At 36.1% G+C, this 17041-nt stretch overlaps 1 protein-coding gene across 1 annotated transcript in view; it reads left to right on the forward strand.

Moving 5' to 3' along the window:
- The window catches only part of ADGRL2 (adhesion G protein-coupled receptor L2), a 569912-nt gene that overhangs the window by 483100 nt on the left and 69771 nt on the right, over positions 1 to 17041 (forward strand). Inside the window, exon 5 of the mRNA XM_055138189.1 lies at positions 3508 to 3721. Coding sequence (XP_054994164.1) covers positions 3508 to 3721 — 214 coding nt within the window. The remainder of the gene's footprint in view (positions 1 to 3507; positions 3722 to 17041) is intronic.

Genomic DNA, 17041 nt, shown 5'->3' on the forward strand with positions numbered 1-17041 from the left:
CATATGCTTGTTTTGAGGATTTATAGCCAGGGAGTACTTTAAAATTTTAGAAGGACCACGGGGATGATGGAATGAAGAGGGTGACAAATCTTCCGGAAACAAGTATAAAATAAAACACAGTTGTCCATGACATTCTCAGAGCTCTGGAAATTAGCCAAGGCCAAGCAAGAAATTAGCAAACATTGTTTATGAAGAATTGGTTTCACTTCTAGTACTCTGAACAGTCGAAGGTTTTATAGCCTTATAGCTCGGGCTTTCTTCCCCCTAGCCCCAGCCTTTAGCTATGACTTTGTGATAGGCAGGGCTGGCTTTGAATCAGTGACACTGCTGCCGGGGGTAATTGACTTACTGTAGGAGAGCACAGAGTTGAAATCCTTGGCCATCCTACTGGCAGCGGTGTTGTCAATAAAGGTAGTACAAAGAATGGAAATAGATGAGGAAAGCTCTGCTAGTCCGATGCTTTGTTCCAAGTTGAGGAAACTTGAGGCCAGCCTAAAATGTAACTGGGTTTGGGGCGTTTGGGGGGATAAATAAAAAAGTCCATTTTTCTTTCATTTTTAAAGGGCAGTTACTTCCTGTGTAACTGTGGGCAGTTACACAGGAAAAGGAGAGATTTAAGGACTGAATTTTTTTATTCTTTCTGGGTCACAACCAGCGATGCACAGGGGATACTCCTGGCTTTGCACTCAGGAATTACTCCTGGCAGTGCTCAGGGAACCATATGGGATACTGGGAATTGAACCCGGGTTGGCTGTGCACAAGGCAAAAGCCCTACCCGCTGTACTATCGCTCACTCCAGCCCCAGGACTGAATGTTTAAGGACTTACTTACAGAAAGTCAATAACAAGGTAGACGTAGGGCCTGAAATTTGAGCTTCCAGCGTGCAACCTCGTGGTTTTTGGGTCACACTCAGCTGTGCACAGGGCTTACTCATGACTCTGTCTGTGCTCAAGGATCACTCCTGAGATTGCTCATTCTAATGCACAGATCAATCAGCTGAAGGAGAGCTGGGGCTTTATTATGGGCTTAAAATTTTGTGCAGAGTCTCTGCCCAATCTTTGGATGATAAGAAATAGGAATGACACTTAAGGAAGCCAGACTTAAAAATAAAAAATAATACAAGTTACCACCACCAAGGAACAGAAAGGTCAGCTACAAATGAAGTGGGGAGACAGAGGCTGCAGATTAAATCCAGCCAGATAGTAAAAAGAAAACAGCTGGAAAATTCTCAGGGAAGAGAAACCTAAGACCACTGTAGTTAATGTATTATTCTGTAAAACACCTTGTTTTCAACAACAAATCTTTCAGAGAAATACACAGAGAAGCCAGAAAGTTGACCCATGCCCAGAAGAAATATTTCAGAGAGTCTGCCTCTGATATGCACCCAGATGTTAGATTTAGTAGATAAACGTTTCAAAGTGGCTATTATGAAAATGTACGAAGATTAAAGTGGAGCTGTACTAGAGAATTAAAAGGAAGTATACTATTGACTTACTAAATATGTAACCTCAATGGAGAAATAATAATTTAAAAGACCTTGAAGATATCCTTGGTACACACATCTCAGTTGTTATATGTATGTTGCAAATAAATTAACAATATTTTTCTCCAGAAGCAAATGCCCCAGCTTTGTTTGAGCCCATAGATTCTCATTCTGTGTGTCTGCATTTAAGTTCTGCTTTTCAAAAACATTTCCAGAGCATCTTTGATGCAGTCATAACTTGGGAATCAGTTTTGTACTGTTTGTTTGGGCCACACCCAGCAGTACTGGGGGCGAGGGCTATAGCTCTGGGAACAGTGCATTCCCTCGGTGAAACAAAGGGACCTTGAGGTGCCAGGCATTAATTCCTGGGTTCCTCTTGAAAGCTGATGTGCTCTAGCCCTTTTAGATATTTCCCTGGTCTGCAGTTTTATACTTGGGCATTAAACGTATGTCTTCTAAAATACCCAGTGTAAACAGTTAAGAATTACTTCATGTACAGAGGAAGAAAATGCAGTTAAGAAGTAGCTATAGTTGTAGTGCTTTACTTTTCTATGCCTCAGTGTAGCAGTTTAGTATTGTGATATAGAGGAGTAAAGGTTTTGGGGAATTTCTATTGTTCTCTCCTAATATTCATTTGAAAATTTATATTTTCAAAGTTGGACAGTGACTTTTTTGACCACCTTTTCCATTGTTATTGGAAGAGATTAGGATAAACTTTAAGATTCAGGGAAATAGTGTGAAGTGCCAAAAAGAGGGGTGCAGTAATGTAAAATTTAAGTGAAAGTCATGTAAAATTTCCATTTGATTCCATAATTGGCCCTTGTTTACTTTCTTTCCTTTCTGGTAATTTTTTGGTTAATATTGTTAGTTTAGGAGAATGTCACCCTGTGATTTGTGTGAACACTACCTAACTCACAACATGTACTTGTTTTCAATTTGAAGTATATTTCTTACTGCTTGCTTCTCTTCTCTCCCACATCCTTGATGTTCTTTCATCAGGAATATAAAAATGTTATTTACATCAGTTTTAATTTAGTACATTTACGTATGTCATTTAGAGCCACCTAGCTAGGAAAAAAATCACATGTCTCATCCCCATTCTGTTGATGATAAAACTAAATCTTAGACAAACTACTGTTTCTTGGTGTTTTAGTTTGTGGAACTGGATTAAACCAGTGCTAGCTTTGCAAACCCATCTTCTGAATTTTTAAAATTTATAACCAGTTTTAAATAAAGTATTTAAAAAATAATCCTACATTAGCAACTAACGTACGTTTTAAGTAAGAAAGTAAGGCTAAGAAGACATAATGTTTTATTGCAAAAAATGAACACCGTTTCTCGATAGTCACTTTTACATCCATGATTAAATATATTATTTTTCTTTAGACTCACTATAAATGAGTGAACTTAGTGACTGATTGTCAGTGGACTAGACAAAATACTCTGTTAGTTTTTAAGTGTCTTACAAAGTGACAGCAGTCTAAGACAGATGGGTATATAAAACTAATAATGAAACTTTGATTTAGTAAAGAACTAAAAATTACCTAATGATAAAAATATTCCTTGTATTATATTTCTTTGGACTGGAGCAATAGCACAGCGGGCAGGGCATTTACCTTGCTCATGGCTGACCCGGGTTCAATTCCTTTGTCCCTTTCGGAGAGCCCGGTAAGCTACCAAGAGTATCCCGCTCCCATGGCAGAGCCTGGCAAGCTACCAACGGGATGATAGTGTTACAGTTATATTTCTTTAAAATAGGGGCTGGAGCGATAGCACAGCAGGTAGGGCGTTTGCGGGGTTCGATTCCCAGCATCCATATGGTCTCCCTGAGCATGGCCAGGAGTAATTCCTGAGTGCATGAGCCAGGATTAACCCCTGTGCATCGCCGGGCGTGACCCAAAAAGCAAAAAATTTAAAAAAAATAGGCATGAATCATAGTGCTTGAAATTGTTTTATTGAAGTGTTACACCTCATAAATGAGATAATAAAAGATAACTTAAATTGTGTTCTTTTTTCTTTTTAAGGTTTCAGCAGAGCAGCATTACCATTTGGATTAGTTAGGCGAGAATTATCCTGTGAAGGTTATTCTATAGATCTGCGATGTCCAGGCAGTGATGTCATCATGATTGAGAGCGCTAACTATGGTCGAACAGACGACAAGATCTGTGATGCTGACCCATTTCAGATGGAGAATACAGACTGCTACCTCCCAGATGCCTTTAAAATCATGACGCAAAGGTAAAACACCATAATTTAATATCCTGTGTAAGTGACTACATCCAAATTAGTAAACTTCTGATGCTAATTCCAAAGTGGACAGATGTAGTCCATTTCTGTATTTTAGTAAAAATGAGGATTATTAACCTTTGTTGACTTACAAAGATCTTGAACAGTTGAATTTTTATATCATTCCATAAAAGTTGTCATTAGAATATGTAATAGATTTTTCTACCTGCAAGTACAATAAAATACAAGAAGATTTCAAAGGTAACCTTGATTTTTAGAACGCAAAGCTTTTTTTACTTTTACTCCAGTCTTCACTTATAATGCTTGTGGGGTGTGGGTAGGGGGAGGGTCTTTCCCAGAAGTGCTTCGTGGGACCATGTAGTTGTTAGAATAAATTTGGCCTCAAATCCGAATTCATTCTGTTGAGTGATTTCTTTACCCCTAAACTTGAAAATTTCTAAATATCTTTAACATAAAGATATGTTTAAATGTTTAAGAATGTTTAAGTGCTCAGATTTCTTAGTTTTTGGCATATAATGTTTGACATCAGTCCCAACACCAGTGTCAACTTCCCTCCACCATTATTTCTATATTCCAATCCCCCGACTCCCCGCCCCCAGCCTTCTAACTACTTGCTACCTTGATATGCACATTGCAAAGTTCAGTGGTTGCAGCTTAGATCTCATGTTTTCAAACACTATTCTTTTTAATGTCTCTCTATTGTCTTTTTTAGAATGTCATACATATAGGTGAAGTCATGCAGTTTGCAATCTTTTCAGATTGTCTTCTTCTACTTCTTAATAGGCCTTTAACTTTTCTGCATGTCATTTCATGGCTTAATAGCTCATTTCTTTTTAGCACTAAGTTATATTCCAAAGTTGGATGTATCGCAGTTTATTTAGCCATTCACTTACTGAAGGACATCTAGATTGCTTCCAAGTGTCGGCATTTATATTCATAATAAGCTGCTAGAAACATCTGTTCAGGTTTTTGTGTGGACATAGTTCTTACTTCAGGAAGTGGGATTGCTAGATCATATGGTAAGAGTATGCTTAGTTTTATAAGAAACTAAGAAGCTATCTTCATAAGTAGATGTACCATTTTCAGTTTCTATGAAAAGTGAATTTGAGGTATTGCTTCATACTTGGACCATCATATAGTGCTGTCAGTGTTTAGATTTTGGTCATTCAAAGGTGTTTCCTGGCTTTAACCTATTGAATAACTCTTAGTATGCTTACTTTCCTTCTTTGGTGATATATCTATTATTAATTTATTTGGCCTTCTCCCACCTTCCCCTTTGCTTGTTAGGTTGTTTACTTGTTGTTGAATGTTAAGTATTATTTTATATATTTTTCTATAAAAGTACTTTATCTGATATGTCATAGGCAAATAGTTTTTCCCTGTCTGTGGTTTGTCTTTTTATTTTATATATTTTAACTTTAAATATATATTGAACCTTAAAAAGCATCTAACATTTAACTATGTCTGTGTCTATATATGTATGTCTGTATTTATGTGAGATACTTCGACTTATTCTTTTTAAAATAAAACATGTGCCTGGGCCAGAAGGGTCGTACAGGGAGTCAGGCTACTGCTTTTACATTGCCAGTTCAGATTTTATCTCTGACACTGCCTACACTCACCAATATAGTCAGGTGTGACCCCTAGTAGCAGTGCCTCAGAGTCATCCTTAAGAACCGAAGGAAGTGACCCAAAATAAAAATTAGGGGCTCAAGATAGTACAGTGGGTAAGGTGCTTAACTTCCACATGTCCAGTCCCATTTTGACCTCCAGCACCACACTGCCTGTTGTGATATCTGAGCACAGAGTCAAGAGATAGTCCTGAGCACGGCCAGGTGTGGCAAAGCAAACAAACAAAAAAAAACCCTTTGTTTTGAAAATTTTTATAAACTTTAAAATATGGAAAAGATGTTTCTTCATTCGTTACCTTTCTGCATGTAGGTTACTATAAAAAGCCTGCTGACAATGGGTATCATTTTTTCTTCCTTAATTTCAGAACCTACTAACTCTTGGCATTCTTTTCCCCTTTATTTTTTGTACCCTTGACATCATAATTGATAGTTTTTATATATAAAATTATAAAAATGGTGGTTAGTTATGATTGAATTAGTGTAGGATGTCTCACTTATCCAGAGTTTTCTATGTATCTTAGTTATTGGGAATATAGAGCTAACAGTTGACTATCATAGAGTTTTCTGTAAATGACTACTTTTATATTTTACTTGGAAAAATTTTTATCTTCCTATTCAATGTCTGTAACTAGTATCCCTACCCCATTTCCTCCTCTGAACACCGTATTCTGTAGAGCTTTTCTAGCTTGTTCGCCAGTATACATTTAAGCAGTACTAGTGTTCCTTTCGCCAAAGCGGGTGGGAGAGAGGGTGCTCCTCTATACTCACAGACCTTATGCATTTAGCATATATTTGCTGAAAGCACATTATTACTTAGTTTTTAATGTGGTTGTTGACCAAGATGTGACTCCCAACCCAGAGGTATGAGTTTGCAGTGACATAGCTCATAGTCTTCATTTTCAGCAATGAAAACAAATTATTAAATGATGCCTTTTCAACAGGATTGACTGTTGCGGGCAAATTCCAAACAATAATAGTGAGTTCTCTAATGAAATATTGAATGTATTCAAAGTATAGAGAGAATAAAGTGAAGGTCATTAGCTACTTAGGTGGGGGGTTAGGAGGGGGCTATATTGGGATTCTTGGTGGTGGAACATGTGCACTGCTGAAGGGATGGGGGTTTAATCATTATATGACTGAGACTTAAACCTGAAAGCTTTGTATTTTTTGCACAGTGATTCAATAAAATAAAAATTAAAAAAAAAAAAAACCAGAGAATGTTTATTGCCCTGGAAGTTTTTTCTCAAAATGTTTTTACGTTTAGCTCTTGAGGTAAAATTATTTTAAAATTAATATAAAATCTCACTAGCACAGCAGTTGGGCTTTCGCCTTTCACGCGGCCAACCCGTGTTCAATTCCTCTGCCCCTCTCAGAGAGCCCGGCAAGCTACTGAGAGTATCGAGCACGCTCGGCAGAGCCTGGCAATCTACCCGTGCGTATTGGATATGCCAAAAACAGTAACAATAAGTCTCTCAGTGAGAGACATTACTGGTGCCCACTCGAACAAATCAATGAGCAACGGGATGACAGGGATGAAAGTGACAGTGACCAGTGTAAATAAACTGTATTTGATAAAGTTTTCTAAACTATACCAAATTCTTTTGTAGACTTACAGGGTTTGAAAATTGATCTGTGAAACTGCTATTTGTAGTGTAACTTCTTTGGAAAAATGAATTTTTGGCTCCAGTAAAATTATAATGAAACAATCTGGAAAATTTATTTTTGGAACACTCCAGAATTTTCCTATTTAATTTGAAAGTTTCCCTTTCTACATATGGAGACAGGAATGGATATTTCAGTACCATTAAAATGTTTATATAATTATTTTTGGAGCTTTTTTTTTTTAAATCTCTCTCCCACACTATCATCCCCAACAGTCTTAAGAGTTAAGTAAATACAGACAATTGTAATTCAGACTATGGAATGGTAAAATATTGATAACTGATTCATTTCCATTTTCTATTTCCTGCTTATTTAAAAGTACAAAACCATGGCTATGTTACTAACTGATTTTATGCCTGTTTTATACCAAATAGCTCATACTGAAAATGAGAAATAAAATTATTTTCTAAATTGATAAGTGTTTCAATATTTTTATGAAGTAATCAACACCAGAAATCCTTACATATTTTCTGACAATCTTTGAAGAAACTATAGTGGGGAAACCTACGAAAGTAGAAATAGTTTTACCACTTTGAGTTTATTCATGGGGGGAAAAAAAGCCCTGCTGCTATTCTTAAAGTACTTGATAAATAAGTAATTTGCAACTCATGCTACTATTGGCTCATTGCAGCAGTGGAGTAAGATCTACTTAGTGTCTTAAAACTGTAGATTAAATTGTTTTTGAGATACTCTTTGGTATAGGGTATAAATGTTCCTTTTTCCGTGTGCCTCACTGTAATGACTTTTAATTTATGTTTTCTGGGCTGCCTTAAGACTTAGCACTTTGGCCTAGTAGTCTGAAAGTATCACTGTCACTGTCATCTCGTTGCTCATTGATTTGCTCGAGGGGGCACCAGTAACGTCTCCATTGTGAGACTTATTGTTACTGTTTTTGGCATAAAGTGCAAATATTTATTAACACTCTTAAGTATTAAATGTGTGCTTAATATGTTTTTATAGGTCTAGAATTTAGTTTGTTTGTTTTGGGGGATCAAATTTGGCAGTGTTCAGGGGTTACTCCTGGCTCTGCACTCAGGAAATACTCCTGGTGGTGCTTAGGGAACCATATGGGATGCCAGGGATTGAACCCAGGGTCGGCCACATGAAAGGCAGATGCCCTTCCCGCTGTACTATTACTTTGGCCCCTAAGTCCAGATTTAATCTTAATTCATAGTGTGTATATATATCTTTTTTTTTTGAGCTTTTAAAATTACACCTGGTAGTGCTCAGGGTTTACTCCTAGTTCTGCACTCAGGAATCACTCCTGGCGGTGCTCTGGGGACCCTATGGGATGCAGGGATTGAGCCCGAATCAGCCGTGTGCAAGGCAAATGTCCTCTCTGCTGTGCTATGGCTCCGGCTCCTATCCTTGCATTTTTATAAGTATAAATATGAATAGTTCTCAAGAAGACAGTAGAAATACATGTTTCGGTATTCCTCTAGAATACAAAAGGTGTAATTTATGTAATTGATTAAAAGAGAAATAGCCCTCTTTTGTGCATGTATTAAAATTGCCCCCAAGAAACTAAATGAGTGTCCTTGCGGTAGGGAAGTAACCCAGCTATTCTAAAGTTAAAAAAAAAAAAATCTAATTCATTTATTCTTAGTTGCTGTCTCTGACAGTATAGAAAACTGCATTGGATTTTTAATTTAAAAAAACAGTATTTTGAAATTGTTACCTATTTAAGCTCTCGTTAGTTTATGTATAGTTTATTTATTGTATAGCAGGCTATACAGTAAATAGTTCTTACCATAGATTTGACATCCACAGGTGTGTCAAGGGGGTTGAAGAAATAGTTCAGAGAGGTTAAGATGCTTGCAGTTCCTGTGGCCAACCCTTTTCGATCCCCTAGTATTCTTATTGTCCCTCAAGCTACTTCAAAGATTGACCCTCAAAGTACAGAGCCAAGAGTAACCCCTGAACACAAGGGTTGCTGCCAGCCCCTTCATCCCCCCAAAAAAAGATGTGAAGGAAAATACATAGATGAAATAAACATCAAGTTGATAATTGAAGCTGAATAGATGATATTGTTCACTGAGGTAAAGGTAGTTAGAGACTACAGAAGTTCAAAATAAAATTGGTATCAAAGAAATCAGAACAGGCATATGAGAGTATGAACTTGTAACTTAGTAATAAAAATAAAACGTGAACGTGATAAGTATTTTTTTCTCATTAAAGTTGAAAAGTTATTTTTTAAAAAATATTTAGACATTTCAACAAATTAAAATTCCTCAAGATTAAATAATTTTAGTATAAAATGAAAAAATGAATTTCAACCTTGTAACCAAGTAGGTAATCACCTAATTACAGAGATAATTAACTTATGATCTAGATTTATCAGATAAATGTCAATTTTAGTGACTCAACCTATGAAGTCTAGCTTTTAGAACTCTGCTACAATTTTATTAGTTGAGCTAATTTCAGACTGGAGCCATAGCACAGCAAGTGAGGCGTTCAGTTCCTCCGTCCCTCTCAGAGAGCCTGGCAAGCTACCAAGAGTATCCCACCCTCATGGCAGAGCCTGGCAAGCTACCCGTGACATATTCGGTATGCCAAAAACAGTAACAACAAGTCTCACAATGGAGACATTACTGGTGCACACTTGAGCAAATTGATGAACAACACGACAACAGTGCTACAGTGCTAAGGTAATTTCAGAGCCTGGATTTTTTGTTTTCCAAACTTTGAGATACAAGAAGAAAGATTAAATACCTAGGAACCAGATGAGTCTATTCGCATTCTCACTGGGAATTATGGCACTATATCATTTGGTCATGGTGACAGAAATTCCCAAGTAGCTACTCTTGTGCTTGACATGTGGGGTGGTGCAGGGAACTCGAACTCTCAGCAGTAAGTATCTACCACCGGGAAACATTGGAGCCTGTTAATTATCATTTTAGATAAAAATTCTGTTATCTTTTAAAAATATATTTGTTATTGTAACAAGTGTTTGTAAACAATTTAAAGATATTTGAATACACACGGATACATATGCCTCTGAGATTATGAGATCTGAAGATTAGAAACTTCTCAGAACATAAGAAGATCTATCAAAATGCAGTCACAGTACTTTCGTGATTATGTAAGCAGACCTCATGATTATAGGTTTCAGTGTGGGTCTACTCCTTGACATAGATGCTCTTCGCTTTCATATTCATCTTCATGAGAAAGCTTTCTATCCAAGTCAGAGTTCCACTGGTTACTTTTGTTTCCTAAACCTTAAAGTCTCTCTTTCAAGATACTCACAATCTTTATTAATAGCATTTTTTTTAGATAGAAAGGAATAGCCTACCCTGCCTTTTCACCTAACTTCCTGTTTTCACAGTATTCTAGAAGTTCATATCTTTTTATCTCTCATTATAAATGCTTACTGGTCAGCAGTACTCTTCTGCGTATATTATTCAGTGTACCTATAATCCTTAAGGATCCAAGCTACCATTTCTCAGAAACTATATTCTTACCTTTATGCTGTTATCCCAAGTGCTTTTATCTGTCTGTAGTGTCAGATTTATCAGCCATTTGTCCATTAAGATGAAATGCATCTGGGGAAAAATAAATAACTCAGATGCTACTTGCCCATCATCTCTGTGTGATGTACTTCGGTTATTTTCTGTTAGGTGATGGATTTCCACTAATTCTTTTACTCTTGACTGAGTTGTTTCAAGACATCTAACTGGAATTGTAAGTAAGCAATTCTCTTTGGCTAAGAACTTGAGAGGTTACTAGTTTAGACCATTGAACTTTTGTACAGCAATAAAAAACCATTAAAGCTTTAATTGGTATATCTAATTGAACACAGACTTTGCATGTCACTTACTGATGGTCATTTTAACCAAAACACTCATTATAGGAAAGGGAGACTATTGACAGTAATAAACACAAACCATATTAAACATTCACATTTAATGTGCATGAAAAACTAATAAACTTGTAAAAATGACTTAAAAGTTAAATCATTTAAATATCCTTTACAATCCTGCTTATCAGATACAGGAATAAGAATCAGTGTCACATCAAAGATTGTGCCCTACAGGGTCTTATGTTTCTCCTTTTCAAATAAAAATTAATAAAATAAGCTCTACCAGATAATGAAAACTCAGTGTACAATGGTGAATTGTTGATTTTCACTGGTACTTCCCATTACCATGGGAAATTTTGCTTTTTATAGCATATGTATTAGTCAAGAAAACCAAGACCATTTTCCTAAAGGATAAAATACTACTTCTCCAGTATTTACTAAAATTAAAATTTTAAATTTCAGTAAAATTTCAAAGCTCAAAATAATACCTCATTGATTGTATCTTTTTATTTGGACAGAATTTGAATTTGGATAAGGGGAGGAGAATTTAATTTTTAAAACAAAATATGTGTTACATCATTTTCACTGCTCTTATTATTTTTTTGTGTTTTGGGGGGAAAGGGAGGTCAAGTACTATTCATAGAAATAGGAGGGAGAGGGTTGAGATGTGGGCGAACCTCAAAGATTGAGAAATGCACCTTGTTTAATTTAAAAAAAAATATTTATTTATTTTGGTTTTGGCCCACACCCATCATTCTCAGGACATAATCTTGGCTTTGCGCCCTGGTGTGACTCAGGGGACTATACAGGGTGTCAGGGATCGAACTCAGGTCTGCTGTGTGCAAGGCACGGTACCCTGCCCACTGTACTATATCTCCAGCTCCTCAATTTTTGTATGTAGATGGGCTTTTTTTTGAATTTTAAAAAGTATAAAGAAACAGTTGTATGTGAGCATTCGTCATATACATTGCAATATTATGGTATTTTTTCAGAGTCTTAGGTGTTATTTCAACTTTCTCATATGATGAGTTTTATGTTTGAGATGTCATACTATTTTAGTATCATGGCATATTGTCATAGTACTTGTGAATTTTTCATTCCCTTAGAAAATTCCCAGACTGGAAAGATAGTACTGCGGGTAAGGCACATGCCCTGCATGTAACTGATGCTGGTTCAGTTCCTGGCATCATATGGTCCCGAGCACTGTCAGGAATGAGTCCTGAGACAGAGCCAGGAGTAAGCCCTGAGTACCCCCAGGTGTGGCCCCCAAATACAATATAAACAACAAAATTTAGCTACTCATGCTATAGCATAGGGTTATGTTTATGGAGACAATTTAAGCAAATTGATAGGATCACCAAGTTGAGTACAGTGTTGCATCACAAAAATGCTTTCAGCAATTAAATTACCTAATGTAGGCATAAAACCAATTTGTATACTTTATTTTATGTCTGAAGTTGCTACTGAGATGTAAGAGTGAGTGATGCTGTAATGTTAATCACATGTAGTATGTAACTAATACATGTCAGAATTTTCCCAGTCTTTTCATGTCATATGCATCCAGTGAAGAAATGGTCTTTGAACTTACTTACACACAGAATTGGTCTGGAAGAGAGCTTCTGAAATGAGAGTCAGCTTGATAGCACCTTGGTGACCTTTCTGTCACCTGGTAATGCTCAGGGGAGGATAGAGTGGTGCCTGAAGGCCATGTGTTGCTAGGACTTGAACCTAGCCTTGATTCCGGGACTGTGACGTGCAGAGCATGCACTTAGCCCACTGAGTTACCTTTATCTGTTTGTTATTTTAGACTGTAAACCTTTCCTTGTTACTGAGTTCACTTGTAACTCATGAAAATTTTACTCTCTCTAAAGGCAGATTTACCATGAAACTAATGGACCTTAAATGTCAAAATCCTTCCCTCTATGGCTATATATTTTTTGTAAACTTTATTGATGTATGATATTTAAGCAGTCTTTCATGATTTTGACCTCATTCTCTACTTGCTTTTCTCCTAAACGTCTACTATTTTATTGTTACTGAGGAAAAGATAAGAGAAGTTAAGGATTATGTTAAGTGGACTTTCAGTAGGTGGAAAATTCAGTTTTGGCTTATTGAATTTGTTTTTTTTTATGTGATTTGTTGACAATCAAGAACAGATTGATTATTGCAAGGTATTCTGGTGAAGAACAGTTTTAGGAATATTCTTATTCCTAACTATACCGTCTTAGTGATTGTAACGTAAAAATTTAAGATATCATATACTACAACTTGAATGTGTCTCGTGACACATGAAATATGTGTCAGTTACAGGAGAAATAATGTTTGAAGCATAGGGATCCAAAAAATCATGTCCATGTTTTTGGAGTCTCAAGGAAAATCAATCATTTAATGTGTAAAACAGTAACTCGGTGGAATTGGTTCTCATGTCTACCAAGTCATAAAAGAAGTTCTCTCAATGTTCCTGGTGGATTATGTAGAGATATTTAATGATATCTTATTTATTTTATTGAATATGAGATGCTCATATTTAATGAGCAACAAATGGAATCCGGTTTATCAGAAGACTTTGTGTTTCAAGTAGGAATATGACTTAGTTGTAGAGTCCATGATTGGGACGTGGGAGCTACTGGGCTCAATTCCCAGGAGACCCTTCCCTTCCTGCACCCCTGCCCCAGAATTAAACAATGCCTATGTTTTGGAGGCATAGGCTGTAGCGTTTCGAAAAAATATGAATACCTATGACATTATTGGCATGTGTTTTATTTCAGTTATCAATAATAAAATTTTATTAGCTCTTCTAAAGGTAATGGAAATTTATAGAAATTTAACACTTAAATTACTATATGTGACATAGCATACATAGTAGAAAGTTATTAAGGAATACTAACCAATTTATTAAATGTAAATTACTTTCTGAGTTTCGTTGTTGGTAGTGTTTGCTAGGCTTTAAAACAGTGCTTGTGTTGGGGCCAGGGAGAAAGTATAGCAGGTAGGGCTTTTTTGACTTGCCCTTGGCCCAACACGGGGTCACACCCTGGCACCCCATATGGTCTCCTGAGCATCAACAGAGTAATTTCCAAGTACAGAGCCAGGGGTAAGGTCTGAGCATAGCCAGGTGTAGCCCCAAAACAACAGAAGCAGCAACAAAACCGAAAGTTCCAAAAATCAACATTGTTTTGTAAATAATTTAATTTGGGTGCCTGATTTAAACATTTTCTGTTTTTTGTTTTTTTTGTTTTAAATCCTAAGCCCTGTGATTTACAAATTTACTGGAAGGGCTTTATGGGCACAGTGTTTCGACCTCACATCTTCCACCAAAGTGCCCTCTTATCCAGTTCCTTGTTCCCATTCTACCTTGTCCACCTCCCACACTTCCCCTTCACTCAATCAGTTCTCAGGTTCTATTCCCTTCTGGCATTGTTACTTTCCTTACTTACTATAGCTTTCTACATCCCACATCTGAGAGTGATACAGGATGATCTCTTGATTTTCTTGCAACTTCCCTCCATTTTGTTCCTTAAAAGAAATCACTAAATGTGATGCTATCAACTTAATAATTTTTAGTGCTAGTTTTTCATTCTTTGGTGGTTGCCTTTTGGTATATTTGTATCTTTTTAAACTTAATTTTGTCTCCCATGTATCCTGGTGATTTAGAATTTGAGATAAGAGTGAAAATTCATTAAATAGATGAGATAATTTAGTAAACTTTTAGGTAGGAAGAAAAAACATTTTCACAGTTTATGTTAAATAAATGCTTTTATGGTTGAAACGCGTTAAACTAAGGTGTAATGGCATTTTAAGAAAGTATACTAATTAACTTTCTTTTATTACTTTAGTTCCACTCCCTTCCTTTTCCCTCTTTTTATGACTCTTAATTCCTGTTAAGTACATTATAGTTTTTGTGTTGAAAAAAAAATTTAATGATATTCAGAGTGGGTTTCAGAATGATCCATAGTGACAAAATCTTTAACTTTTTTTTTCTTAAATTACTCTTGGGATTTGGGGAAGCAAAACTAGAGGAAACAAGTCTGTATTGATTATTCTAGGAAATTATATGATTTGTTTATTATCCTATATTTTAATATGGTTTGATACCCTCATCATTAACTTTCTATAGAGTACTGTATATAAGATATAAAAGAATCTTTATAAGTGGGTTTTATTCTATTTTGTGATTTATTACGCTTCTACCTTTTAATTAGCTTCTACCTTTAAAAATACACTATACACAGGAAATGTTAAATAACCATTCCATATATGTTCTCTGATCAGTTGATTTTAGAACCTTTACTGTATATTGCCATATATTTCTACTCTTGATGAGTAGACCTTTATTAAGCTATGATGATTACTGAATATCAAATTAACCAAGATTATTTTTTATTCAAATATTACTTAAATATTCATCAAAGAGAAGTTATGCTCAAGAGTGACAGAGACTATTAACATCAAAAAAATATAATTAACTGCATTGGGTATCATGAAGCAGAGTTAGCCAAATAGCTGAGAGGTCTAATTGCTCTAGAGTTTGAGAAGCAATGGTTTTATTTTATTCTGTAGCTGTGGAATTAATAGTAATGTGGTTTCCTATGTGGGCCAATTAAAAGCTGCCTGTTAAGGTTCATTGCTCTATAGGAAACTCATTGAATATCGCTTAGTAAACAGGATTGACATGTCACTTTGTACAGGAAGATAAAATACAATAAAAATCCTAAGAAGGAATAGTAGTAAGTGATTTTGAAACGTTTCATTGAAGTCTTCACAAACACACAGGGTTCTAGTAGCTGTTATGGAATAGCCTCTGGGTTTTCCCTTTGGTAAAGGATTCTCCTCACTCACTGCCTCTCCTCCTGACAGCTATGGGGGGAGTTGCCAATGGGCTCCCAGTGACTTCCTGCCCAGGAACTGCCATGGGCTAAAGGGATCTTAAACCTGTCTCCCCAGAGGTTGTCCTTATAGAATGCCAGAGTACAAAGGGACGGGCTCCTTATCGCTTGCTTCATTTTAAGACCGCTCTGAAGTATTCAACTGAGAGCAACTCTCTCCCTGAGGAATTTCATAGGCAGCTTTTCCAAATCCATTGAAGTTTTCACCCTCTTCCCTGGTCTTCACTGCTTTTAGTTGAGTGTTCTTCTTCTTCTATTCTTAAGGAAACATTGACTTTATTTACTTATTTATTTATTTTTTGCTTTTTGGGCCACACCCGGTGATGCACAGGGATTACTCCTGGCTTTGCACTCAGGAATCACTCCTGGCGGTGCTCAGGAGACCATATGGGGTGCTGGGTCGGCCACGTGCAAGGCAAGCCCCCTACCCGATGTGCTGTTGCTCCAGCCTCTGGTTGAGTGTTCTAAGCCTCTAAGAGACTTCTACCTGAAACTCAGCTCCCATGTATTCCAATCTGAGAAAGGTGTAGTTACATCGAATACAAAAGCAAATCCTGTCAGTGGTATTGGTTACATTTATTATAGCAATCTTTCAAAACAAGCAATTTAGAGGGAAAAGGGAAGGAAAAAGGAGCAGTTGAGGTTTAAAAATTGCTTTTTACTTTTTCTAAATTATGTGGCTCTTAAGCTTTTTAAACTGAATACAAAAAGGAACACTCCTGATTGAACTAAAAAATTTTCACTTTTCCTGGGCTATAGGTAGAGATGTAAGAGTGGGCAGATGTTCTACCGACATTTTGACAGTAATAAGGTTACTGAAATGAAAAAGTTTATTGATCTATATGATCCAAGTACAAGAGCAGTAGTAATATCTTTGTTGTGTCTTTTCCTTAGCATTAGCATCAAATGTACTTAGGTTGACTATGATTCCTAAACATAGAATATATGATGTGATATATACTTCAGAATAATTTTCACCAAAAAATCCAAAATTATGCAACTTAATTGAATTAAGATAATATATTTTACTAATTTGATTTCATATTTATTATTGTTAAAACAAATTAAGAGAATTAAGTACCTTAGTAGGCTTTCATATGTACAATATAAATTATATTATGTCATTAATAATCCACGATATGGGTATTTTCTAGTTATTCATCATTGAACATGTTTATTCTGTCATTATTGCTCACCGAAGAGTGCATGTTAGCTTCCAGGAGCATTGCTGCTTCTCAGCACACAGTCCTCAGGTCTGTATATGTTGTTAGGAGTATTTAGAGTTTTTAAGTTTAAGCATTTTCTAGGTCATGGTTAACTAAACCTTTCAGAT

This window comes from Sorex araneus, chromosome 5 (genome assembly GCF_027595985.1).
Source record: "Sorex araneus isolate mSorAra2 chromosome 5, mSorAra2.pri, whole genome shotgun sequence".
NCBI lineage: Eukaryota > Metazoa > Chordata > Mammalia > Eulipotyphla > Soricidae > Sorex > Sorex araneus.